At 37.5% G+C, this 26,849-nt stretch overlaps 1 protein-coding gene across 2 annotated transcripts in view; it reads left to right on the top strand.

The window, feature by feature from the left end:
* Window positions 1-26,849, top strand: part of LTBP1 (latent transforming growth factor beta binding protein 1) — a 224,820-nt gene that overhangs the window by 171,762 nt on the left and 26,209 nt on the right. For both annotated transcript variants that reach the window (XM_026695526.2, XM_026695525.2), the window contains 6 exons: window positions 6,625-6,747; window positions 8,431-8,556; window positions 9,586-9,711; window positions 17,020-17,163; window positions 24,002-24,181; window positions 26,321-26,407. In XM_026695526.2, coding sequence (XP_026551311.2) covers window positions 6,625-6,747; window positions 8,431-8,556; window positions 9,586-9,711; window positions 17,020-17,163; window positions 24,002-24,181; window positions 26,321-26,407 — 786 coding nt within the window. The remainder of the gene's footprint in view (window positions 1-6,624; window positions 6,748-8,430; window positions 8,557-9,585; window positions 9,712-17,019; window positions 17,164-24,001; window positions 24,182-26,320; window positions 26,408-26,849) is intronic.

Here is a 26,849-nt window from a genome sequence, read left to right as displayed (position 1 = left end):
TATGTGGGGTCTTGGAGTAGGTTGGTTAGCTTGGTTTGGTAGTCAGATGTGTTCATAACCACTGTCGCATTGCCCTTGTCTGCTGGTAGGATTATTATGCTGGTGTCTTCTTTCAGGTTAAGTAGTGCAGTTTGTTCTTCTTTGGATAAGTTGCTTTTGGGTGGTTTGCTAGTGCAGAGGATGTTGGTGATTTGAGTCTGATTTTGTTAGCATCATCAGGGTTGGTTTTGGTCAGGCTGGTTTCAACTCCACATATGATGGTTTCTGTGGGGATGTGTTTGGGAGCGACAGCAAAGTTGAATCCTTTTGAAAGGACCTTGGTTTCAGCTTCAGTGAGGATCTTGTCTGAGATGTTGTGCAATGTTTGTTTCATGTGTGGCTGTGGGGGAGGGAGTTGGTTTCTGGCATTGTTGTAGTTTCCTGAGTTTGTTGGTGTGAGTATCTGTCTTGAGGGTGGTCTGTGTTTGGCTCTCCAGACAGCAAGTTGTTGGATTTGTCCCAAAGTAGAGGGTGAATCTTGTTGCTGAGTCTGAGGTGGAGTGTGAGGAGATCTTTGTTGATTTGGTCTAGGAGAAACCTTTTCGTGTGAAGTTCATTTCTAATTAGGGCCAGTTCTGTTCTTTTAAGGATGCGTTTGGTGGCTGCTGTGTTGGTGTGGAATTTCAATTGGAAGCTTGTGGGAATTAAATTTTGATCTCGGCAGTTGCATAGGAATGCAAGGTCACATAAAATGGAGGCTCTTTGGACTTCAAGTTTTTCATAAGTCCTGGTCAGATGGTGGGTTTCCTCCCGTGAGGTGCAATATTTGTTTTCTGAGGTTCTCGCGGGTATTTATATGTGGATCTTTGGTTGTTGGGTTTTCTCCCGCGTAAGATTCAAGTATCTAGAGCAACGTTTGATGAAGTCTCATTCATCATCTTCAGGCTTCTGTCTCCGGCTCTGTGCTTTTCAGAGTAATGTGAGATTGCAGCTGCTTCCTCCTTTTAACTGCCAGTGGGGTGGGACTTGATTGGGTGGGGGCTTGGCTGTGTTCTGATTGGGTGGGGGTGTGTTCTCATTGGTAGGGGTTTGGTTGTGTTCTGATTGGTTGGGGGTTAGCCGTGTTCTGATTGGTTGGAGGCGTGTTCTGTTCAGGTGGGGCTTGGCTATGCTCCGGTTAGTCTTAGTTGCTGGGGATTTGAGCTGGGAGTTGTGATCTTGCTGTTTGGCTTCTAGTTCGTGGTCCTGTTGCATCTTCATAGTGGGTGTCGGTTTGCTTCATGTATGGCTCGGAGGGGTTTGAAGTGGGTAGTGATGCAGCTGTAGTGCAGCTTCTGGTCCATGGTCGTGTCTCATCTTCTGAGTGGGTGAGAGTCTGTTTTCTACATGGAAGTGTGGTGGTGGCATCTTGTGTGGCTCTCATGGGTGTGGGTCTGGTGTCCTTCTTCATGTTAGGTACTCGTCTGTTCATGAGGGCGGGTTTCCAAATGGCTGGAAGGCGGGAGGTGTCATCTCGTTTGTTCATGCTGTGTGGGCGTTTTCTATCTCTATGGCTTCTCTGATTATTCTGCTGTTGAAGTGTTCGGTTTTGGCGATAGTTCTGGTATTTTTAAAATCAATTTCATGTCCTGTGGCTTTGAGGTGTTGGACCAGGGAAGAGGTCGTTTCTTCTTTTTGATTGAGTTCTTATGTTCTTCAATGCGTGCATTTATTCTTCTGTTAGTTTGTCCAATGTATGTGGTAGGGCAGGCAGTGCAGGGGATTTCGTATACTCCTTGGTTTTCTAATTCGATTTTGTCTTTGGGGTTTCTTAGGATGGTGGATATTTTTCTGTTTGTGCAGAATGCTGTTTTGATGTTGTGTTTTTGGAGGATCTTGCTGATTTTGTCTGTAGTGCCTTTTATATATGGAAGGAGGGCTTTGCCGTTTTCTTGTTCTCTGTCTTGGATTTTGGTTGGGGTTTCTTTTTGGATTAGGTGGGTAATCTTCTTTCTTTGGAATCCATTGGCTGTAAGTACGTTGGTGAGAGTGTGTAGTTCGGTTTTTGGTGTTGTTCATGGCTAAGCATTTTGTTCTGGAGATGAGTGTCTTGGCTACGGAATTGATCTGTGCTGGGTGGTGGTGTGAGTGCATGTAGATAGCGGTTAGTGTGTGTTTTCTTCTGGTAGATGGTGTGTCCTAGGGAGCCATTGGATCTTTTGTATACCAAGACATCTAGGAAGGGAAGTTGGTTGTTGGCTTCTGTTTCCATGGTGAATTGTATTTTGGGGTGTAGGCTGTTGAGGTGTGTGAGGAAGTTGTTCAGTTTTTCTTTCCCATGTGGCCAGATTATGAAGGTGTCATCTACGTATCTGAGCCAGAGTTTGGGTTTGTGGTCGTATTTTTCTAGAGCTTGTGTTTCAAAGTGTTCCATGTAGAGGTTAGCGATGACAGGTGAGAGGGTGATCCCATGGGTGCTCCTTCTATTTGTTTGTATTTTTGTCCATTGTAGGTGAAGTATGTATTGGATAGGCAGTGGTTGGTTAGATCTAGGATGTGCTTGGGGGTTGTATTTGTTTTGGATGGCTGTCAAGGCTTCTTTTATTGGCACTTGGGTGAAGAGGGATATGACATGAAGCTTACTAGTAGGTCAGCTAGGTTGTAAGTTTTGTTTCTTTATGATCTCGATGAACTGGAATGAGTTTCTTACGTGTGAGTTGATGGATTCTGCATAAGGTTGTAGTTGTTTGGCGAGAAATTTGGCTAGGTTTTGTAGAGGTGAGCCTATGGAGCTGACTATTGGTCTGAGTGGGGTTCCTTCTTTGTGTATTTTGGGAGACCATAAAGCTTGGGGCATCTGGATGATTTTTCTCTGGGTATGATTCGTTGCTGGATTTCTTCACTGATGGGGAGGCTTTTATTTTGGATTTGGTAGTTTTTCTAGGTAGGTGGTGGGGTCTGTCTTTAGGGGTTTGTATGTGGGGTCTTGGAGTAGGTTGGTTAGCTTGGTTTGGTAGTCAGATGTGTTCATAACCACTGTCGCATTGCCCTTGTCTGCTGGTAGGATTATTATGCTGGTGTCTTCTTTCAGGTTAAGTAGTGCAGTTTGTTCTTCTTTGGATAAGTTGCTTTTGGGTGGTTTGCTAGTGCAGAGGATGTTGGTGATTTGAGTCTGATTTTGTTAGCATCATCAGGGTTGGTTTTGGTCAGGCTGGTTTCAACTCCACATATGATGGTTTCTGTGGGGATGTGTTTGGGAGCGACAGCAAAGTTGAATCCTTTTGAAAGGACCTTGGTTTCAGCTTCAGTGAGGATCTTGTCTGAGATGTTGTGCAATGTTTGTTTCATGTGTGGCTGTGGGGGGGGGGAGTTGGTTTCTGGCATTGTTGTAGTTTCCTGAGTTTGTTGGTGTGAGTATCTGTCTTGAGGGTGGTCTGTGTTTCGGCTCTCCAGACAGCAAGTTGTTTGGTTTGTCCCAAAGTAGAGGGTGAATCTTGTTGCTGAGTCTGAGGTGGAGTGTGAGGAGATCTTTGTTGATTTGGTCTAGGAGAAACCTTTTCGTGTGAAGTTCATTTCTAATTAGGGCCAGTTCTGTTCTTTTAAGGATGCGTTTGGTGGCTGCTGTGTTGGTGTGGAATTTCAATTGGAAGCTTGTGGGAATTAAATTTTGATCTCGGCAGTTTGCATAGGAATGCAAGGTCACATAAAATGGAGGCTCTTTGGACTTCAAGTTTTCATAAGTTCTGGTCAGATGGTGGGTTTCCTCCCGTGAGGTGCAGTATTTGTTTTCTGAGGTTCTCTGGGTATTTATATGTGGATCTTTGGTTGTTGGGTTTTCTCCCGCGTAAGATTGAAGTATCTAGGCAACGTTTCGATGAAGTCTCATTCATCATCTTCAGGCTTCTGTCTCCGGCTCTGTGCTTTTCAGAGTAATGTGAGATTGCAGCTGCTTCCTCCTTTTAACTGCCAGTGGGGTGGGACTTGATTGGGTGGGGGCTTGGCTGTGTTCTGATTGGGTGGGGGTGTGTTCTCATTGGTAGGGGGTTTGGTTGTGTTCTGATTGGTTGGGGGTTAGCCGTGTTCTGATTGGTTGGAGGCGTGTTCTGTTCAGGTGGGGGCTTGGCTATGCTCCGGTTAGTCTTAGTTGCTGGGGATTTGAGCTGGGAGTTGTGATCTTGCTGTTTGGCTTCTAGTTCGTGGTCCTGTTGCATCTTCATAGTGGGTGTCGGTTTGCTTCATGTATGGCTCGGAGGGTTTGAAGTGGGTAGTGATGCAGCTGTAGTGCAGCTTCTGGTCCATGGTCGTGTCTCATCTTCTGAGTGGGTGAGAGTCTGTTTTCTACATGGAAGTGTGGTGGTGGCATCTTGTGTGGCTCTCATGGGTGTGGGTCTGGTGTCCTTCTTCATGTTAGGTACTCGTCTGTTCATGAGGGCGGGTTTCCAAATGGCTGGAAGGCGGGAGGTGTCATCTCGTTTGTTCATGCTGTGTGGGCGTTTTTCTATCTCTATGGCTTCTCTGATTATTCTGCTGTTGAAGTGTTCGGTTTTGGCGATAGTTCTGGTATTTTTAAAATCAATTTCATGTCCTGTGGCTTTGAGGTGTTGGACCAGGGAAGAGGTCGTTTCTTCTTTTTTGATTGAGTTCTTATGTTCTTCAATGCGTGCATTTATTCTTCTGTTAGTTTGTCCAATGTATGTGGTAGGGCAGGCAGTGCAGGGGATTTCGTATACTCCTTGGTTTTCTAATTCGATTTTGTCTTTGGGGTTTCTTAGGATGGTGGATATTTTTCTGTTTGTGCAGAATGCTGTTTTGATGTTGTGTTTTTGGAGGATCTTGCTGATTTTGTCTGTAGTGCCTTTTATATATGGAAGGAGGGCTTTGCCGTTTTCTTGTTCTCTGTCTTGGATTTTGGTTGGGGTTTCTTTTTGGATTAGGTGGGTAATCTTCTTTCTTTGGAATCCATTGGCTGTAAGTACGTTGGTGAGAGTGTGTAGTTCGGTTTTTTGGTGTTGTTCATCGGCTAAGCATTTTGTTCTGGAGATGAGTGTCTTGGCTACGGAATTGATCTGTGCTGGGTGGTGGTGTGAGAGTGCATGTAGATAGCGGTTAGTGTGTGTTTTCTTCTGGTAGATGGTGTGTCCTAGGGAGCCATTGGATCTTTTGTATACCAAGACATCTAGGAAGGGAAGTTGGTTGTTGGCTTCTGTTTCCATGGTGAATTGTATTTTGGGGTGTAGGCTGTTGAGGTGTGTGAGGAAGTTGTTCAACTAAGACTAACCGGAGCATAGCCAAGCCCCCACCTGAACAGAACACGCCTCCAACCAATCAGAACACGGCTAACCCCAACCAATCAGAACACAACCAAACCCCTACCAATGAGAACACACCCCACCCAATCAGAACACAGCCAAGCCCCACCCAATCAAGTCCCACCCCCACTGGCAGTTAAAGGAGGAAGCAGCTGCAATCTCACATTACTCTGAAAAGCACAGAGCCGGAGACAGAAGCCTGAAGATGATGAATGAGACTTCATCGAAACGTTGCCTAGATACTTCGAATCTTACGCGGGAGAAAACCCGAACAACCAAAGATCCACATATAAATACCGCGAGAACCTCAGAAAACAAATATATATATATATATATATATATATATATATATATATATATATATATATATATATATTCTCGATATAGATTTTCCCAGAATAAAAAGAGACTTGAATTTGTCTGAGTTTTCCCCCTATTATATTCTTATTTAAACTTGGTTGTCTACCAACTATAGTTTCCAAACAATCTGAATCAATTTTTAAAATACTTTGTGGGAAAAAGCTATATGTAAGTCATAATTTTTAAAATGTTGCTGGCATTCTTATAGCCATGTTCATATTATTATGACCCTTAACAAATGAAATACCATTTGCCTCCCCTTCATTTCTAATTATAAGACTAGTTAAGTAAAACAACTGTAGAATTACATAGGACCAACATCATTGTAATATATTTGGTGTCTGGGTTTATGAACATGAACTTTGTTTACATATGTGTAAATCTGTTCTTTCATAATTGTGTCATCCAAAATTAGAAGGGGTCTCTGGGCAAAACATCTATTTTCTCTCCAGTAACTTTACATTAGATAAATCACAATAGTGCCCTCATATTTCAGCTTCATTATCAAGTCATATGATGAGCCATACATAAAATTATTTTTTATTTTGCCTTGGTTTCTGTAAATATGATACAAGATTTTCTCAGTTTATTATAAAAACATTGTGTCTAATATTAAAGGGATTTTGTCAGTATTTTATATAATTTAAATGAGCACAGTTTTAAATTTGTATTGCTTTTAAAATAACAGAAAAAGAAAATAGAAAAAGAAACAAAACATAAAAATACATACATTATCAAAAAAATAGTGTGTGTTTAAAAATAAGTACAAAATACAACAAAAAACATTATTAGCACCAATTGTTGGCTTCCAGTGCTTGAAATTTAGTACATTTTAGCATTATTTGAAGGGTAGGTTGATATTTTGTTGGCTTTATGGTACTCCAAAGCTTACTTTTTACATGATTCACTCAAGCATTCTTGTTTCTCTGATTTTTCTATAGAGAGATGTTGTTAAATAAGTATCTTCTAAAATTGTCTGAAATTGGATTTGTTTCAGATATTAATGAATGCCAAGAAGACAAGAATGTTTGTCATGGGGGTACTTGTATTAATACCAAAGGGTCTTATGAGTGTACATGTCCAGACGGCTTCCAATTAATGCCTTCTAGAGGTTGTCAAGGTACAGTATCACTAAAGGATTTCTATTTTTTTAAAAATCTAAGAAATATAATTTTGTATGATTGAAATTATTGCATGATCACATTTGTTTAAAGAGTGAAAGATATGACTACTCCTGTCATTGTAGCATTTATCAAGCTATTGTGTCTTGTACAAAGCAGATAGATAAACTCCACAAAGCATCCATACAAAGTCTTTTTTATTGGTTCATCAGGCATCCTCATTAACTCACATAAATGACAAGATTCTTCTTAATGTTCAATCCTTTGTATATCTGTCTTTATAGGTAAAAAGATGGTTATCTCTTTCATCCCATATCATAGAAGCAGGGGGTAGAGATGCTACCATGAGGCTGTGTTCAGGCAAGAGTGAAGAAACCTCCCCCAACCCAGCAAGGGTCAATTCAGTGACCAATCAGGGTTACAGATGTGGCCACATGACATGAACTACATTTCCCAGGATACCTTAACTACATTTACCATAATGCATTCCCTTAAGGGGACAGCTCTCAATTCCTAACTAACTATCCCAAATCCCATTAACTCTAAACTGTCTGGACAGCACACAAGTACTACCTTGATGTGCTTTTTCAGGAGGCAACTGGACTTCCTTGTTTTTTCTTTTGAAGAACAATTGCACAAGTATTTGGGTAATAATGTTCAATGTGGAGGAAGGAAAATCTGAATTATCTGCTTCTGCATGTTTTAGAGTAGTTACCTTGAAAAGCAGACATGTACCATGTATCAACTGCCAAACTATTCTGGGCCTTAACCAAAAGCCTGAGAAATATTTAAAATGATCTGAAGTGGCAAAAGTTGATCCCAGGAAATTTTCTGTCCCACTTATATTAGCATGTGTAATTACCAACAAATGCTGGAGTAGGCAAGTTCTTGAGAATAGTGTCCATAGTTGCAATGTTGAAAACATGTAGATGCACTCACAAAACAATGATCTTTCAGGAGTTTTTCAGAAACCAGATCTATATGTTTAACTACCATTTCTCCTCTAGTTCCTTAGAAATATCTCTTCCATCTTTTTTGTTTATATTTTTAATAAGAAAACAAGCAGGTTTCAAAGCACTGGGCTGTAAGTGTCTATGGAGATTCTCAGCCATCCAGGTCGTGGTTGTCCCAAAGGTGCTTCTTCTGACAGGCAACTGGACTTTCTTTGTTTTTCCTTAAAGACATTTTTCTTCTCATCCAAGAAGCTGTCAAGTAGTCGTGTGGATTCAGGCGTGTGCCTGCTTTGGCCTGGAATTTGAAAATGAAATGTTAGGTGATGGACCCATGAAAGAAAATGGATAGAAGTAGGATTAGAGTTGGGGTTGGGATTAGATTTAGGGATAAGGATAGAGTACTATAGACTTTTGTATTCAGCCAGACTATTAGTTTTAATACCGGTATACAGTACTGCCTTTCAGAAATATTACTTTGGTAAGTTAGTGGGAAGGAGAAGAATTCCATTTCACTCTTGAAGGCTAGTTATTTAGTATGACACAGTTATCAATCATGGAATTTTTTTACCTGTTAACAAAGATTTTCTGTCTGGGAGTTTCCCATATCTCAGTATTTTAGAAATAGTGATGGCTATTTTAAATATTGCTGCTCATTTTAATAATATTAATATAATTATTAATATATAATAAAATTAATTTATTTGATCTCTGTTTTTGTATTCCCTCCAGATATCAATGAATGTGCAGAATCCAACCTCTGTTCATCTCATGGAAAATGTTTAAATACTGAGGGTTCCTTCCGCTGCATTTGTGAACAGGGTTTTATGGTTTCTAGAGATGGCCGAACATGTGAAGGTGAAATGGGTTTGACAGAGCTCTGATTCTTATCATTGGTTTTCATTCCTTTTCTACAAAGACCCTCATAGAATCCCATGATCTACAAAGATAACAGAAGAAAATACTTTACTGTCCCACGTAGGATAATGATTTGGTTAAGTTTTAACAGCAGCATAATGAAATTCTTTTGAGTTTTCTCAGAAGAGATAAGGATTAAATTTAGCAAGGTGTCAACTAGTAGTTCCCAGGCTAGAGAGAACCATTTCATAAACTTGTATGAGCTGCCTAAGGGCACCAAGCGAACTACCAAATATCTGTCACACAGAAATATGGACCTATATGAAGTCTTTGACTTCTTTACACTTAAGAATCAAATCTAGGCAAATTGTGTATAAGAGTAAGCTACAGCTTTTAGATAAGGGTATGAGTGTGGGCAGCTATGTTTTACTAGGCGAGGCCCAACAGGAAGAAAAGAATGAGATTGCTCTCTCTTCCTATTAAGCCAGATTAATACCATCTTCTTTCCAACAATATTAAGGGGTAAGTAGTCTGGACAAATCCAGAAAACTACAGAAGAATATGTGGTTCATATTTGACCATAGAAAGATAGCATTGCAACAGTTTTATTCCCAACATAAGCAGATATTTATTTCTAAATGTCTTTTTTCTGTACAATTTGCCTCAATATTGTGTTCAGTAATATAAATGGACATAATGTTAAGAAAAGCATTGTAGTATGGTGATAGCATGGATTAGGAATATTCATTTTCAGCTTCTTTCAAACATGAAAGTCAAGCTGACTTTGAGCCATTCATTTTTTCATTCATTCTTTCATTCATTTAATCATTCAATTTTTACAGCCACCCATTTCACATATGTGGCTCTGGGTAGCTTACAAAATGAAACCCTAAACAATACCAATATCATTTTCTTTCACTCCAACTCAATCTCACAGGGCTATTGTTAGAAGGAGGCTACCTTGCTCTTAGAGTAAAGGCAGAAGTAATAATAACAATAACAATAACAACTACAATTTGCTATTTTCAGATATTGATGACTGTGCAAACAGTACTATATGTGGTGGCCATGGTTTCTGTGAAAATTCCCCTGGCTCCTATCGCTGTCTTTGTTATCAGGGATATCAATATCTACAGGATGGGCAGGGCTGTGTGGGTAAGCTATTATATTTTAATAATTTTCCTTGACAAATCAATTTTCATGGAAAATTTAAGTTTCTTGTTATTTTTGTTATGTACAGAAATAAAGAAATTTATGAATGACTTTTTAATAAGACATTATCTTACCTTTTTAGAATCTTTTTCTGAAAATATCAGACTCTACATAAATTTGGTTAATATTATTGGCATAATTTAATTTTTTAAAGTTTTTTAAATTGAAAAGGGAAATACAAATGACAAACCAAGAGAACGAGTAGTATAATGGGATAAAGGAGCAATGGTAGCACAGTGGATAGAAAGCCATATTGCAGGCAAACTTTGCCCACAGCCTGGAGTTTGATCCTGACAATCCTGTTAGCCTTCAGGGGTCACATGGAAACTTGGTAAAAATTATAGTTGAGTTCTATAAACACATCCTTAATAATTGAAATTGAGTATTAACCTAGAACTATCAAATAAGGTAGCATGGAATAACTAAATTCTACCAAAAAACCCTACTTCCAGTAGGGTTGGGTCTTTAACCCATTTTAAAGGCCAGCAAATTTTCACAGAGTGGGAAGTAGCTGGTTTCAGAATCATAGGATAAGTTCTTGAAAGACTGGATCCTGAAGACCATGGCATTGAATCAAGGAACTGAAAGAAAGCAGCAAGGATTATCGGGAGAAATAAGGGAAGACAGTTACTGGGGAACTGGGGACTGGAAAGCTATCAACCCAGGATTTGCTTAAACTGGGCTCTGGTTCAAATTGGGATGCCAGTAAGGAGGCATCCTTACATTGTATGGAGACATGAGAATAACGTGGAAAATCCAGAATAGGATTGTTTTGGACTGAGATCACAACATGACAATGAAATCAGAAGCACCTCAAGATTGATGGCACAAACACTTTCCCTTCATTTTGAAGTTGAAAACAGATGAAAATCCTCTAAAATAGAAAACTTCCAAGTAAAAGAAGAGACTTCTCTTAATTCATATGTGCGACACTAGTCCCGCCATCCTTAAGTCCTGCTGAGAATATCAACTTGCACCTTTGATACATCCCTGCTTCAGGTTACCCTTCTGTTCTTTTCCTACCTTTCCTCCATCCTCCTACCGTTCTTCCAATACACAAGGAATCTTGAGAATTAGGAGGAGGCACCAAGAAACAAATCTACCAAGACCAAAAACCCAAGGATAAAGAGAACAAAAGCAAAAAAAAAGTTTTCTCCAGCCTGTTTGTTTGGGGATTTAGAATGATTTAGATAACAAGCAAAAAGAATTAAAATCCTATCCACTAGAAATGCATTTTTTCTTCAAAAAACATTCTGTATACTGGAAATAGTTGAAGGACAAAGCTGAGGAGGGTGAAGACCCTTCTCCTTTGCTTTTCCTATAGAGCTTTTAAAGTCCCTGACTATTCCCTTTGCTAATATGGGGAAAGGAATGAGTCTCTCTGGCCAAAACTAAATAAATGAATCATTTAGCAAATAAACAATATTCCCTTCTTGGCAAGGTTATGGGCAGCTTTCATTATCTTTGATAAAAGTGCCTTCAGCTATTTTAATTTATCTGCTGCAGCCCTGCCAGATAAGAGATTGGAGGCCCAGAGACCCATGTGATAAAAGAGCAAAACAATTCGCTTGGAAAACAATTGAAGCATTGAACAATTTAAGTCATTAGTTGCAAATTCTGCATTCACCAAAGTAGCTTATATGTGCAGACTGAAAATACCTCAGAACAAGAGAGTTTTTCAAAAGGAAATGGTAAATGATAATTTTAAGAAGAGTTTCTGCCCTGCTTAATGAAATAGCTGCTTCTTCGTTCATTTAAGTTTGGGGCCATGATGGCCAATATATGATTATGATTCAGATTTACATAGAGGTCTAACATGCAGGGGAAAACATATTTGGAGAGTCCCTTTTAGAAAGGCATGCTTTCTCATCCAGATTCAGTGGAATGGGAGGAAAAAACATCATGATGATGCCATAGAACCTCAGATCATTGCTAGATCTCTCTTAAGCTATGACTGGACCTGAACCTGAATTTCAGATTTCAAAAGTTCCATAAATTCCTCATAATTGTTAAACAATACACAATTTCTTTTATATAACCATTTTTTGTGTGATTGGGAGATATTGGTCCTGTATTATGCCAGTTGTTTCAAATCCTCTCAGAGTTATAAGATGGGAGGAGCTTGCGCCGTGGCGATACGGTCTGCAATCGAGCTCCGCCACTGGCCGGTCCAACGGACCTACGCTGTCCCGTAGGGACAGCCATCGTGAAGAGCATATCCTGAGGATTCCGGGATACCGCAAAATCCCTGGAGAGCCCGGGTGAAGCTCTTCTTGCCAGCGGCGGAGAGGCAGCCCCATGCTGCTGAGGCCGGGCGACTCCAGACGGAAAGAGTTTGAGAAAGAGTTTGTCGGTTGGGTGAGAACTTCTTTTTTTTATTTAATTTTTTGCATTTTGAAAGTTTACTCTAATTATCTGAAGAAACCTGTGTGATTTTTGTTTTGTTTTTTGACAAAATTGATTTAGCGGCGTTTTTTAGGGAAACGTCAAAGAGAGAATCCATTTTTTTTCTTTTCTTTGCTTCCGGACTCTATTGTTACTTATTGGATAACTGGACTGTTTTTCTTTTTCTATATATTCATATGTTTTATTCTTCTTCTGGACTTTTTTTTTTTTTTCTGGGCTAGAGGCTTCTCTTGATTTTGTTTGATTTTTCGGTTTCTGTTTTGTGTATTGCAAGCTTCGGCTTTCCCTTAAGAGAGGAGGGGGAAAGTGAGAACTATGATACTTTGTAACACTGCCACCTAGAGGCTCGGAAATATTTAAAAAAAAAAAATAGACTCTTCTTCTCAAGGACATCCCCTGATAAGATAGAGGAAAGCACTTTGTGGAATATTATTACAGGTGTCTTTTCTGGATATACATGGCTCAGCTTTGAAGCTTGTGGGAAAGAGAAGGAGTTATAATTAGAGCCTTGGATAATTAAATAGAGTGCAGTGTTGTTGTTTTTTTTGAGTTTTGCCAACCCCTTCACTAACATCAAGGTCCTTACTTTTAAGCTTGATTTATTTGCAAAGGAAGCCTCTGAATTTCTTTTTTTTCTACTTATATTTTATTTTGATTTAACTGATTTTATTTTTTTCTTTTGCCTATTTGGATCCTGTTTTCTCTTTTTCCTTTTTTTTTTTTTAATGTACATCAAGCGGACTATTTCTTTTTCCTTTTTCAATTGAGGTTTTTTTTTTTTTTTTTTTTTTTCTGGCTGGACTAGGTGTGGAATCTGAAGAAACTTATTTTCTTGGTTTTTGTTTTGTTTTTTGTTTTTCTTTTTCTTCTTCCTTCTTCCTTTTTGGCTTTGTCTTGTTTATTATTATTATTGGGTTTTATTTTTACTGTTACTTTTTTATGGTTTTTTTTTTTTTCTTTTTTATTGGACTAAGGTCAGGAAGAATTTGAAGAATTTTTTTCTTTTTTCTTTTTTTCTCTCACTTTTGGCTTTTTATTGTTGGCCTTTTTTTACCTTGGATTATAATTTCATATTTTTTTCTCTTTTTTGTGGATTAAAATTTGAAAAAACTTGAAGAGTTGGAACCACTTAAAATGAGTAAGAAATTTATATCTTCGGTGCCTCTATGTCTGCTTCTGCCTCCCCACCATCTGGACAGCGCTCAATTCAGACATTGTTAAAGCAAGATAAAGAGAAAGAAAAAGAACAAGAGAGTATCCTTCCAGATGATTATGCAAGGAATTCAAGATCTTAAGGTAAAAATGGATACTATTGAACAAAGAACAGGTAGGATGGAACAGATGATGGAAAAATATGAAGAGAGACTCCAAAATGTTGAAGAGGGAGGCAAACAAAGAGAGGAGAAAATTGGAAATATCGACAATAGATTAACAGCGATTGAACAAGAAAAAAAGTGAGATGTTGAAGTGGGAGTTGGATAGATCAGAATTTTATCTTAGATTCCAAAATATAGAAGAAGAAAAAGGACAAGATTTGGTTGCGATAATGGTAGGAATTCTGGCGGAGGCGTTCAGAGATAACAGAAGAGAAGATGATGGATGGAATTGATGAGATATATCGAGTTTTTACAAGATATGCACGATGAGAAATAACCTACCCAGAGAAGTTCATATTAGATTTATTAAAAAATCTTTGAAGACACAAATATTGCAAGTAGCAAGAGAGAAGCCACTGAAATACAAAAGTAAAGAAATTTTGGTTTTAAAACAAATACCTAGAAGAGTGAGAGAGATGAGAAGAGAATACGATTCCTGACTAAAAGGTTATTGGAAAAAGAGGTGTCTTACAGGTGGTTGATTCCAGAAGGATTGATGTTTACGTGGCAGGAACAGAGACATAGAATTGATTCAATTGAGAAAGCAGAACTGTTTTGTGCAGAGGTTTTTGGAGGCAGAGAAGGAGGAGCAGGAAAGGAGGTCCCATCAATTGAATCCCAAGAGGAACAAATGGAGATTGGAAAAGAAGAAGGTGCAGTAGGTGGACAAGTGGATATTAAAGATCAACGTGAGGCAAGACCCACAGAGTGGTTAAATCTAAATATAAAACATAATTATGGAAGAAAAAAAAATTGATTACAATGAATATAAATGGACTGAATTCAGCTGCTAAGAGAAGGAAGATTTTCCATAAATTAATGAAATTAAGGTTCGACATAATTTGTTTACAAGAAGTTCATATTAAAAAGCAACATGAACAATTGTTATTACAACCAAAATTAGGAAATTGTTTACCTCTTTGACACAATCCAAGAAAAGAGGGGTGGTTTTATATATTAAAGAGGCCATTCCAGCAAAAATGATTTATACAGATGATGATGGGGAGAATATTAATGGTAGAAATAATGGACAATAATAGAAAGATACTTTTGATTGCAATTTATGCGAATGATAAACAGGAAGAATTCTATAGAAAATTACATACTAAGACTGCCGAACTTGACTATGCTAATGTAATTATGATGGGAGACTTTAATGGAATTGTGGATAATAGACTTGACTATATTGCAACAACAGTAAAGCATAACAGGAAAACTCTTCCTAAATCCTTTTTAAAATGATAGATGAATTAACTTTAAAAGACATATGGAGAGAAAGAAATGATAAATCTAAGCAATTTTCGTTCTATTCAAATAGGCATCTATCATGGTCCAGACTGGATATGATTTGGATCTCAACAGATTTAATGTCTAGTATTCAAGAAGTAAATATTGAAACAAGTACTTGGGCTGACCATAACCCATTGACAATTGAATGGAAGGGACAAAGGAAAAGATCGAGATGGACATTAAATAATTCTATTTTAAAGGATAAGGAATTTATACAATGGATGTGGAGAAAAGAATTGGCCTTCTTCTTTAAAGAGAACAGAAAAGAAGACACCTCAATACAGAATGTTTGGGACACAATGAAGGCCTATGTTAGAGGCTTGATAATAGACTATACAAGAAAAAGAACAACAGGAAAGGCGAACTCTTAAAGCCTTGGATGATGAATATAAGGGACTTGAAAAGAATTACAGAAAATGCCACACAGAAAAGATGTTAAAATGAAACTGGATATAACTAAACATAAAATGGATTTAATAGAGAAAGAAGAACTGGCACAGAAAATTAGGAATGCTAAACAGAATTATTTTGAGGATGCAAATAAGCCAGGTAGATGGCTAGCATACAAATTGAGAAAAGGAGAAAGAGTCGAGGAAAATACCGCAGTTAATAGACGACCAAGGTAAAATTTGTTATGGCAGCAAAGAAAAAAAAGAGATTATTTATGATTTTTATAAGCATTTGTATAAGAAAGAAGACATTGATGAGGAGAAAGGTTAAACAATACCTGCAGAATGCAAATCTACCTAAGATACCTAAAGAGATTGAAGAAATGCTAGAAAGTAATATAACAATGATGGAGTTAAGTCAAGCACTTAAGAAACAAAATAATGGAAAGGCACCAGGTCCAGACGGGTTTCTGTAGAATTTTATAAAATCTTTCAAGAATCACTGTGTATTCCACTGTTAGAAGTTATGAATGAAGTTATGTTAAAAAGATGATACCTAAAACATGGTCAGAGGCTTACATTACACTTATTCCAAAAAGAGGAGGCGGACCTACTGCAAATCAAGAATTATAGACCGATTTCTTTACTAAATGCAGATTATAAAATTTTTGCTTCAATATTAGCAGAAAGACTTAAAAAGTACTTGAATAACTTTATCCACCCAGACCAAAATGGGTTTTTGCCAAAGCGACAAATCAGAGACAATATGAGAGTAATTCTGGACACCCTGGAATACTATGAGGCGCATCCTGAAAAGCAAATGGCTTTGATATTTTTAGATGCTCAAAGGCATTTGATAACGTGAATTGGAGATTTATGTTACTTTTAATGGAACAGATGGGCTTTGCTAGAAGATTTATTCAGGCAATAGAAGCAATTTATAATGAACAAACAGCTAAGGTAATGATGGAGGGAGAATTTACAGATCCTATTAATATAAGAAAAGGTGAATTCCTTTTTTTGTAATCAATTGAAGACATTCAACCTGTCTCGTATTCCAGAACTAGAATTTTTGTGTGGAATTCTGTCTGCCCTGGGTATATGTGGACAGACTTTGGTGATGTCTGAGTTTTTCCCATAGTTTCTTATTTCCTTTTATGCTAATAGTCTTTTTACTGATATCTGAAACTTATTACAATTTTAATAGTTTTCTAGGTTTGGTTTTAAGACTTGAGGGGCAGTTTTGTTTTTTTTTCTCTTCCTTGGTCTGATGGGCAAGATGTCTCCTTACAAATTTGCTCCGGAAAGAGATAATTTGATTCTGCAGTATGGAACACCTTCCATTTAACCCAGAGAGTTTGTCTTTGGGGATTTTTTAATTTTTTTGGGGGGGGGTAATATTCCGAGATCATTACTGGAATATCATCTGGTAAAGTCACCCTTAGCAAATGCAACATTTTAGTGTTATCATACAGTTTGCCAAGTTAAGGTGCATTCCTGAATTCCAGTTGTGGGAATGTTAATGACAGTTTGGAATAAATAAGTATATGAGTTATGTTCAACAATAATTTTATTAGTTATACTGTATAATAAATGCAAATACTTTAAAGAAGTAAATATTTTCAGTTTCCCAGCTGATAACACTGATACACAGAGAAATAATAACCCTTTCCTTTGGTGATGATGATGACAATGATGTTAAATTTAATAGAGCAAAACAAAATGAAGAATGTTTGGATTAATGTTACACAAACATCCAAAGTAACATTTGGATTAATGTTATTTTTCAGATGTGAATGAATGTGAAATGCTAAGTGGGGTATGTGGCGAAGCTCTCTGTGAAAATGTGGAAGGCTCCTTCCTGTGTCTATGTTCCAATGAAAATCAGGAATATGACCCAATGAGTGGACTGTGTCAGTTCCGCTCCTCAACAGGTAATGCCCAAAGACCCTGAATGTATCTGTTGGTTAACATGCTGATTATGTCAAATTGTTCAGTCATATATGCAGATGTTAATGATAATAATGAACTAATGACGGTGAATGATTTGAAAATTTGTTACTTAGAAAGTTATATAAATTTCCTGCCAGTTTCTGATGCTTATCCATTCTTTAAATATCATTTATATATAGATTTATTATGTTTTCTAGCTTACATTCTTGAAGCATCTCAGGCAGTGGTGGGATTCAATTTTTTTTACTACCAGTTCTGTGGGCGTGGCTTGGTGGGCATGGCAAGAGAGGGATACTGTAAAATCTCCAGTCAGAAGTGGTATTTGCTAGTTTTCCGAGCTACTCAAAACTTCCGCTATCAGTTCTCCAGAACTGGTCAGAATCTGCTGAATGCCACCACTGATCTCAGGGTTACACATTTCAAAAAACTGATGCACAAACCATTATCAGGTTTAAAAAGAAGAACAAATAACCCAATAAAATTTCTTGCAGTCCCAGTATTAGGTTCTTAAAATCACCTCTTCTAATGTATTGACTATGAAGGTTTCAGAGAAGCTAAAAGCAGAGCTTTCATTACATTAAACCAATTATTTTTGTTAAAACATATGCATTCAGTACTGTTCTTCATCCAATTCATATTTCAGCATAAAGTAGAGTAAAAATACATAATATATTACTGATAGCAACAGCAAAAATGATAATGCTTTAATATAAAGTAGCTGTTAAAAGTTTTGCATAGGCATACCAGTGTAAGGTTAAATGATGGATATTGTCTAATTATATAATGTTGAAGTTGCATGCTAGGCAAGCCTCAATAAAATCATTGTAAAACTAAAGTCATACTGTGGAAAAATATATCTGGCTAAAAAAATGAATAACCTAGGTCTACTAGATAAAGCAGTTGAAGAAAGCCATCAATACAAGATCTTTGTCATATCAACCGAATATATTCAATTATCTATTCTCAAGCAGACATGTATATCGAGCCAAACTGGACATCTTTGCCAAGGCTTGCACATTTCAATGCTTTCACCTAAGGAAAAAAAATCCAATGTGCAATATTAATATGGTGTAATCACATTATTCCTGGGAGAATATTGCAGGTTCCAAATGATACTGTAGATCTTTCCCTACAGAGGTTGAGGGAATTGTTTACTTGGAAGAGGCCTCTTTGATTCCACATGTCTTTAATGCTCAGTCTAAGCAAGGATACCATCAAGGGAAGCTGTGGAGACAAGATTTTTACTTTTCCCAATACCACCCTACAGCTAGAAACAATATGGTAACCCTTGGGTGATGAAAACTCAGAGCAACTTAGGTTGAGCAATTCTGCCGCAGAGTTTCCACAACTGTGCTTTGTAGGCTCACTCTGCCGGTTCTCTATATCAAGTATAACATCTCTATGTTCTTTGGGAAAGTCATCTTGGGACAGTGACTGGGAACCTTTTGTCCTCGGCATGTGAAAAATTCAGAAAATGGGGAACTTGATTCTGCTGGTGTGTCACTCAAAACATCATGACATATCACCTTTAATACTGGTACAATAGGTTCTCCATCATGGTCTTAGGAAACAAGGAAGTGATGTCTAGCACCTTTTCTTTATTTGATTGTCCATAGAATAAAGGTTTATTTTTTGCTATACCAGTATTATAGGATGGAGTTAAACTTTGCTGTCCAAATTAAAAGAATATTGAAAATTGGAAAGGTTGCTTAATTCTGCTTAAGAGACCAGCATAGCAGAGACTGCTGATATCTCAGAAGTCTAGCAAAATAATGTCAAGTTTCTTCAATATGACACAAAATTTAAGGCAAGAACAAAAGACCAAAGATTACAGCTAGATGGAGAGAAAGTTATTTGTTTAAACTTGATTGCCAGATCCAAAGACTTACTAGCATTAATCTCCATGCCCTTCAATAATATTTTGTGCTTTAATACCTAAGTATATTCCTTTTTGTTGCCCTGAAAGCCAATGATTTGCTATTGTGGTTTATTTTTGTGAATATTTATTGCCTTCTTATTTTACTGAAGTATTTGCTTAGAACTACACTTCATGCTTCCTTCCCAAGTAAGGTCCTGCAGTCAGATTTATTCTGGACATTGTAAAAATGTTTTTTTCTAACCAAGCTTAAAATAACCTTTTCTGTAAAATAGGTTACATTGGTATATCTTTCAAATGTCCCCAGAGATTTGCAGCATGAAAGATCAGTGGTGGGGTTCAATTTTTTTTACTACTGGTTCTGTGGGTGTGGCTTGGTGGGCATAGCTTAGTGGGTATGGCAGGGGAAGGATACTGTAAAATCCCCATTCGCTCCCCACTCCTAGGGGAAGGTTACTGCAAAATCCCTATTCCCTCCCCACCCCACCCCTAACCTGCTTTCCAGCTCCATTCTCCTGTGCAGGGCAACAAAAGATGACCCAGCCAATCAGCTGGGACTCGGGAGGCAGAGAATAGATGGGGATGGGGCCAGTCAGAGGTGGTATTTGCTGGTTCTCCAAATTACTTAAAATTTCTGCTACCAATTCTCCAGAACTAGTCAGAACCTGCTGAATGCCATCTCTGATGAAGATGCTAATAATATCAAAGAAGACTCATAAGTATGTAAAACTGGTTTATTCTCTGTACATTTCTTTATTTCCATAAAAGTTTGTTTATTTATTTATTTTTGTCAATTGCTTACAAGATAATAGGTATAAGTAAAAACATAGTTATGAATACATGGATACATATAAGAAAAATAAAAAAATAAAAAAGAAATAAAAGAAACAATAGGACAGGGACGGTAGGCATGTTGGTGCGCTTATGCACGCCTCCTACAGAGCTCTTAGGAAAGGGGTGAGGTCAATAGTAGACAGTCTAAGGTTAAAGTTTTGGGGGTTTGGGGAAGAAACCACAGAGTCAGGTTGAGTATTCCAGACATTGACCACTCTGTTGCTGAAGTCGTATTTCCTGCAATCAAGTTTGGTGTGATTAACCTTGAGTTTGTATCTATTGTTTGCTCTTGTATTGTTATGGTTGAAGATGAAGTATTCATTGACAGGTAGGACATTGCAATGTATGATTTTATATACTATACTTAGATCGGACCGAAGGCGGCTTAGTTCTAGGTTTTCAAGGTCTAGAATTTTGAGTCTGGTGGCATAAGGTATTCTGCAACAAGTAGAGGAGTGGAGAACTCTTCTTGTGAAATATTTCTGGACTTTCTCAACTGTATTAATATCAGATACATAATGTGGGTTCCAGACTGATGAGCTGTATTCGAGTATTAGTCTAGCAAATGTTTTGTATGCTCTAGTTATTAGTGTAATATTACCAGTGAAAAAGCTGGATAAGATTAGGTTAACAACTCTTAATGCCTTTTTGGCTATGTAGTTACAGTGGGTTCTAGCACTTAGATCATTAGAGATGAGTACTCCAAGATCCTTGAAAAAGTTTGGATCATCAACAAGATCTTGACTATTCAGCCTTTTTTTTTTTTTGCTAATATGTAGGACAGAGCATTTATTTGTTGAGATTTGAAGTTGCCATTTGTTTGACCGTTCTGATACATAGTCAAGATCTTTTTGAAGGGTAGCAGTATTGTCTGGGGTGTTGAACAGCTTTACATCATCAGCGAAGAGAACGCAGTTACTCTTGATATGATCACAGAGGTCATTTATGTAGAATATGAAAAGAGTTGGTTCTAGAACACTGCCTTGGGGGACACCACTGTTGACAGGTACAGAATTTGATAGGATGCTCCCAATTTTGACCATTTGTTGTCTGTTTGACAGGAATGCTTCTATCCAGTTATGCAGGTGTCCAGAGATACCGCATGTTTGTCTCATTCAGTTTCCAAACTTTCACAAACCCTGTCTAACTTTTAGTCACAGCTGTGTAAATAAATACCAGGACACTAAACAGAGGAGAAATTGAAACAGAATGAAAACGGATGTAAAAAATCACTATGTTCACATTCTGTTGCAGAAAAAATAATAATTTTGAGACCGTGTTAATTTGTAGTCTGCATAACACGGGAACCCAACTTCTTTAATTTCTCCCATTGGCTAATATTTTGATCTAGCTGTGCATCTTTTTTAAAATCTTCTCGATATTCATGATGTATGAGGTGATTGTTTTGTGTGATTGAGATAGATTTCACCTGAAAAAGTTATGTTATACTTCCTCGTCTTCCTCCTCCTCCTCCTCCTCCGGCTCCTCCTCCTTGCTTCTCCTGGTCTTTTGAGTGGCTTTTTGTTCAGTGAAAATGTATGCTTTGGGGATGATGTACAGATCCTTCTCTTGCCTTGGGTACACCAATGTAACATTCTTCATTTGGTTCTTCTTAGACAGTGGACAATGCCACAAAGCCACATATTTTATGAAATTCAGACATTTTTAAAAACTATACATGCCTGATAGAAAGAGAGAGAGCTCAGACTGGACTAGTTTCTCTGCAGCACATTTATTGATCTTGCAAAGTGTAAAAGCAAGATGAGAATTCAAGTGTGCTGAATTTTAAAAACTTCATAATGCTTTATTTGTTTGTTTTTTATAGTAGAAACATAAGTTCTTACATACATACATCCATTTAGATACATACATATCTAAATGTATTATAGCCAGTACATGAAATGGAACTACCTAACTTGAATGATTATTTTATATATGATGATCATCTAAATGTTTTGGGCAGCTCAAAGAACTTTTTAGAGCTATTCCTTTTTAACAGGTGGTACTCTATGCATCTCTTCTGGCATTGCATCTCTTGGCGCTGCTTGGAAAACCAAGGAACATTGCAAGATAGGCACACAATGGGAAACTGTTTAGGAACAAATCTAAATAAGGCCTTGTCATACCTCCCTTCCAGCACTCAGATCCCAAAAATGAAATAAAATCCATGGATGGAGCCCATCAGGGCTCATTAAATCATTAAAGTGGACCGATCTAAATAGGCCCTGGGTCCCTGCAGGGTCCAGCAGCACCAGCAAACAAATGATTACTGTGGAAAGGAACGAATAGTTATTCTACCACCCTTACCAAATCACGTCACAACTTTCTTTCTTTTTTAATTTTGTAACCCTTGGGCCATATCAAAGTGCAAAGTTCCAGAAACAAATTATTACTAAAATTTGATAAAAGCAATTTAAAATGAAATTGGAATTGAATTCAATAATTTAACTATTCCGAGACAAAAACCGGATCTAATATGCAACCTTTAATTGTGTCAGCCCTAAATCACCTGGGTCAGGTTGATGGTTGCCACAAACTCCCTCATGGTCCCAGTTCTACATCACCTGGGTGCAAATGAAAGTTCCCCCAAACAATCAGCCTTTGGGACTCAACTGCTAAACCAATAACAGGACTTAACAGCTCAGGCAAGGATATTGATATACAACAGGCTACAGCATCAACAAACGCAGCTCTCTCTAGAGTTGAACCTCCACCAAAGAGGCTCACATCTGGTTATCTGCAGATCAAAAACTTTACTAAACAACGTTTAGCCCATCTAAGATTAGCAGGACTGTGGGGGAAAGTGTCTGTTAAGTTCGGGAAATGAGAGGCTGAACCAGGGCATGGATGCAACAAATACTTTATTAGAATAATAAAGGACTGACCGTGCTTGCCAAGCCTGGAACTGGCTCGCAGCGATCAGCAACTGGTTGGACCCCGCAGCCTGCTTTTATAGCTGGCTGCTGGGGAGAACCAACCAATGGGAGAGAGGGCAACCGCCCCCGTATCACGAACGGACCTGGGTGGGAACTTCTTTAAGTTCCAGGGACATAACAGTGTCAGTTGGTAGGGCGAGCCCAATAATTCTGGATCTGTCCTGTTCTGTCTGAATTTAAGAATAATCTCTTGCCTTGGTTCAGCAGTCTTAATGTGCTATTAAATTTGATTCTCTGTCAACTGGGTTGACGTAAGCACATTGGCATGAAGCTGAAATTAAGTTTTACAAGCTCATGTTCAGGGATATTTATGAAATTGATGTCCAGATCTTGGGGGAATTACTGGAGCCAAACAGAAGCCGTATGAGAGCACATTGAAGAGGCAGGATGCACACAGCTGCTGCTGGCTCAGACTCTGTGTCAGAATAGAAGGAAAAACCTAAGAACTAGCTTTCTGGTCTGGGAACCTGGTACTGTTCTTTTATGAGAAGTGTCGTACAATTTTCTAGGTTTCTGCTATTACATTTCCACTGAGCAACTTTATCATCCTCCTACTCTTTCCCAACCTTTCTTTCAAGGTGACTTCCTCTGTCTATATTAAAGAGGTGCTTTTTCAAAAAGCAACTGTTTTTCCCTTCCTCACTTCTCATCCAAGAAGCTTCATTGGTTCAAACTATCAGCTTAGAACCTATGAAGCTTCTTAGATGAGAAGCCAAATGTCGTCTTCTTCTTCCTCAAGGGAAAAAAACCCCAATCCAGTTGCCTTTTGAAAAAGCATCTTTGAGACAACTACGTCCTGGATGACTGAGAATCTCCACAGACTTTCCTCTGTACTAAGGAACCAGTCTCAGTTACAGCTACCTTTTTCAAGGCTTTAAGTCAGGAGATAAAATAAATGAGCAAATCTTATTTTAAAAGGATTCCTGAATAGGGGAAAGATTGGTGGTTGAGGTTGTAATTTCATAGTCTGATTCTGATCTCTGAAACATTACCAATAAAGAGCCTGATATTATATTTACATTGACCCACAGAGTCTACATCACCAACTTAGTATCCAGTTATAGGTATTGTGAATTGCTTTAGATGGTTTTTGTTTAAGCACTGTATTTATTTTTGAGTAGATGACTTTTCTGCATATATATTGAATTTATCTTTTACTGTTTGTTTTCATAGAGTTTCCAGACAGAATCACAGAAACAGTTGAAAAAAAGGAATGTTACTACAATCTAAACGATGCGAATTTTTGTGATAACGTATTAACATCCAATGTTACAAAGCAAGAATGCTGTTGTACTTTGGGTGCTGGCTGGGGTGACAACTGTGAAATATTCCCGTGTCCCGTGCTTGGAAGTGGTGAGCTATCCTTTTCCATTCAGTAGCAATTATTATGCATAACCTTACAAGGAGGCTCAGGTGTTGCATAACTAAAAATTTCTTGCTCTTAACAGTCACACTTTCCTAAACAACCTTGATCATTGAGGATAATATTAATGGGGGGAAGAAAGCCATGAATAGCAAGCTGGAATATTTGAGCTTTTCTGTCAACTGAAAGCTTTACTTGCATGAAAGATACATTGGAATCATTCAGTTATATAAAACTAAAAGAAAGTAATTTTTTCTATTGCATTTTTGTGCTAAAGGAAAACTTAGATCTCAGAATTTAAAAAGCTGTTAATATTTTAAATAGTGCTAGAAGTTTTGTAGAATAGATCTTTCTCTCTCTCATATGGCTGTAAAGACTGTATGATGTAAATTTTCCTTGTGCTACCTAAGATAGTAGTTCTGTTTGCCTAATATTAGTTAAAAGTATAAAACCTCAGGCCGAGAACACAAGTGCCAGAAACAAATTGCAAGTCCTTAGTTCTTTTCATAATTCTGTGTTATTTATTATTTTATTGAAAGGCTACTTACTGTATTTCCTTTAAAAATCGAATTGTGTTTTGCAAGAAATAATAAGATAAAGGTTTCTGATTTATTCCTGTGTGTAATTTTTTTGGCATGCAGGAATGAATGTGATTGACTGCAAGTAATTTTCAAAAAGTATATTAAAAATATTGCCAGTTTTTCAACTCCAAATCCATAGAATTGTTGCAACAAACTTGCTTTACAGATTACTTATATTTTGTGAATATTTGGCTGGGAAACTTGCTTACAAGGGCCAAAAAATATTTTTCAGGCTTAATTTGTATTACTTCCCCCCTCCCTTACCAACTGAAGTCCATCACATACTGAAAAACTGGCAGAGTTCAGCTCATCTTTCCTTTCTAAAAGAAAGATTATCTCAGCCTTTGCATTCCCTTTGAATTGTGCAGCTTGTGTTGTATGCCAGTTGCACCTTTTCCTGGATTAGGAGGCCCTGCTCTCAATTAGTCACGCTGTAGCTACTCCCCAAATGGACTATTATAACATGGGGCTGCCTTTAAAGAGTATCTGGAGCTTCAGCTGGTGAAAAATGCAACAGTACTGACAATTATGTGTGTTCCAACAACAGCACATTGGTTATCAATTTGCTTCCAGGTCTGATTTAAGGTGCTGGTGAAGACCTTTAAAGCCCTACAATCATAGCATGGGGCTACCTTATTTGAGGATTCACCTCACCCTAGTTAGATCCACCTGTCCCATCAGATCCTTTCAAACCATCAGCCAAGGAGCTTTATTTGGCGGGAAGAGCCAAGAGTCTTTTCTGCCATGGCACCAGCCCTTTGTACTATCATTTCCTCCAAGATGAAGTTGGACCCAACCCCGTTGGCCTTTCAGAAGACCCTCAAAAATTGATTTTGCCATAGGGCCTGTGGAATCTCATGGAAGTGGAACCCCTTAAATGGCTAGCATGTTTGATTGCATTCTTCCCTATCCTTTTGTTATTATAGTTTTTAATTTGTTTCTAAATCTTTTAATGGATACATTGTTTAGTATTTGTTTTAATTGTGTACTCTGCCCAGAGTCACATGCAAATGAGATGGGCAACTATATAAATCAATCAATAAATGGTTATAAATTAGTTTGGGTAACAGAAAACCGCTAAAGAAAAGAAGCTGAGCCCTGCAACCAAACTTAAATTTAGATTAATTACAATTCCAATAATAAGCCAAAATAAAGTTACACATGTATTATACAAATTAATATAAAGATTCCAAATTTGCATCTTGAAAATCTTTCATTGTCATGGAATTTTAAGTTGTATTCACCAATGGCAAACTATGCACTTAAATCTTGCAAGCCATGGATACTAAAAGGAAAAGAGCTGAATTCTCATTATTTCAAGTATCCATATATATATATATATATATATATATATATATATATATATATATATATATATATATATATATATATATATATATATATATGTACCATTAAAAACTTGAAATTTGAGATGTGGTATTTAAAAATCCATTAACACATTCCTGTTATAGAAATTTTGCTATTGATTTCAGACTGTAACGCACAAATGTAATTCTAAATGGATTCTTGATTTTATCTTCCGGCTAGCTGAGTTTATTGAACTGTGTCCTGAAGGGAAAGGATTCATACCATCTGAAGAAGCACGTTATGGAGACATTGCACATAATTACAAAGGTCAGCCTTGATATTGACTTGAATACAGACTTGAATTAATGTGCCATGGTTTTAATATTTGTTTCTAATTATCATTGTTTCCTTCAATGGCTCCTTATTTGAATTAATTTTTAACTTATTTTTTTTAAACTGACCAAGGCTTTCATCCCCCAAAGTGTCAATGCAGTTCGATGATAAATGATGTGTTGGTTTGGTACTGCTGAAAATATTTTAAAATCCCTATGATATATGTGAGCCAGTGTTCCAAAATGTACAGTTGTATTTGTTGGACTATTTAACCAGGTCAACTAAGGAATATCATTGCTGGTTTTGCTTTTGTTTTCCCTCAAAATTCCTTATTTATAGGAATATAATTGGTTTTCTTCTTTAGAACTGCTCATTTCCCTTTACAAACATATAATTCTCTTTCAGCAATCCTAGACATGCCATTTTTCAGATATCT

Source organism: Pseudonaja textilis, chromosome 1 (assembly GCF_049901715.1).
Source record: "Pseudonaja textilis isolate UNSWEBS1 chromosome 1, rPseTex1.2, whole genome shotgun sequence".
Taxonomy (NCBI): Eukaryota; Metazoa; Chordata; class Lepidosauria; order Squamata; family Elapidae; genus Pseudonaja; species Pseudonaja textilis.
This window is presented reverse-complemented; position numbering and strand designations above follow the sequence as displayed.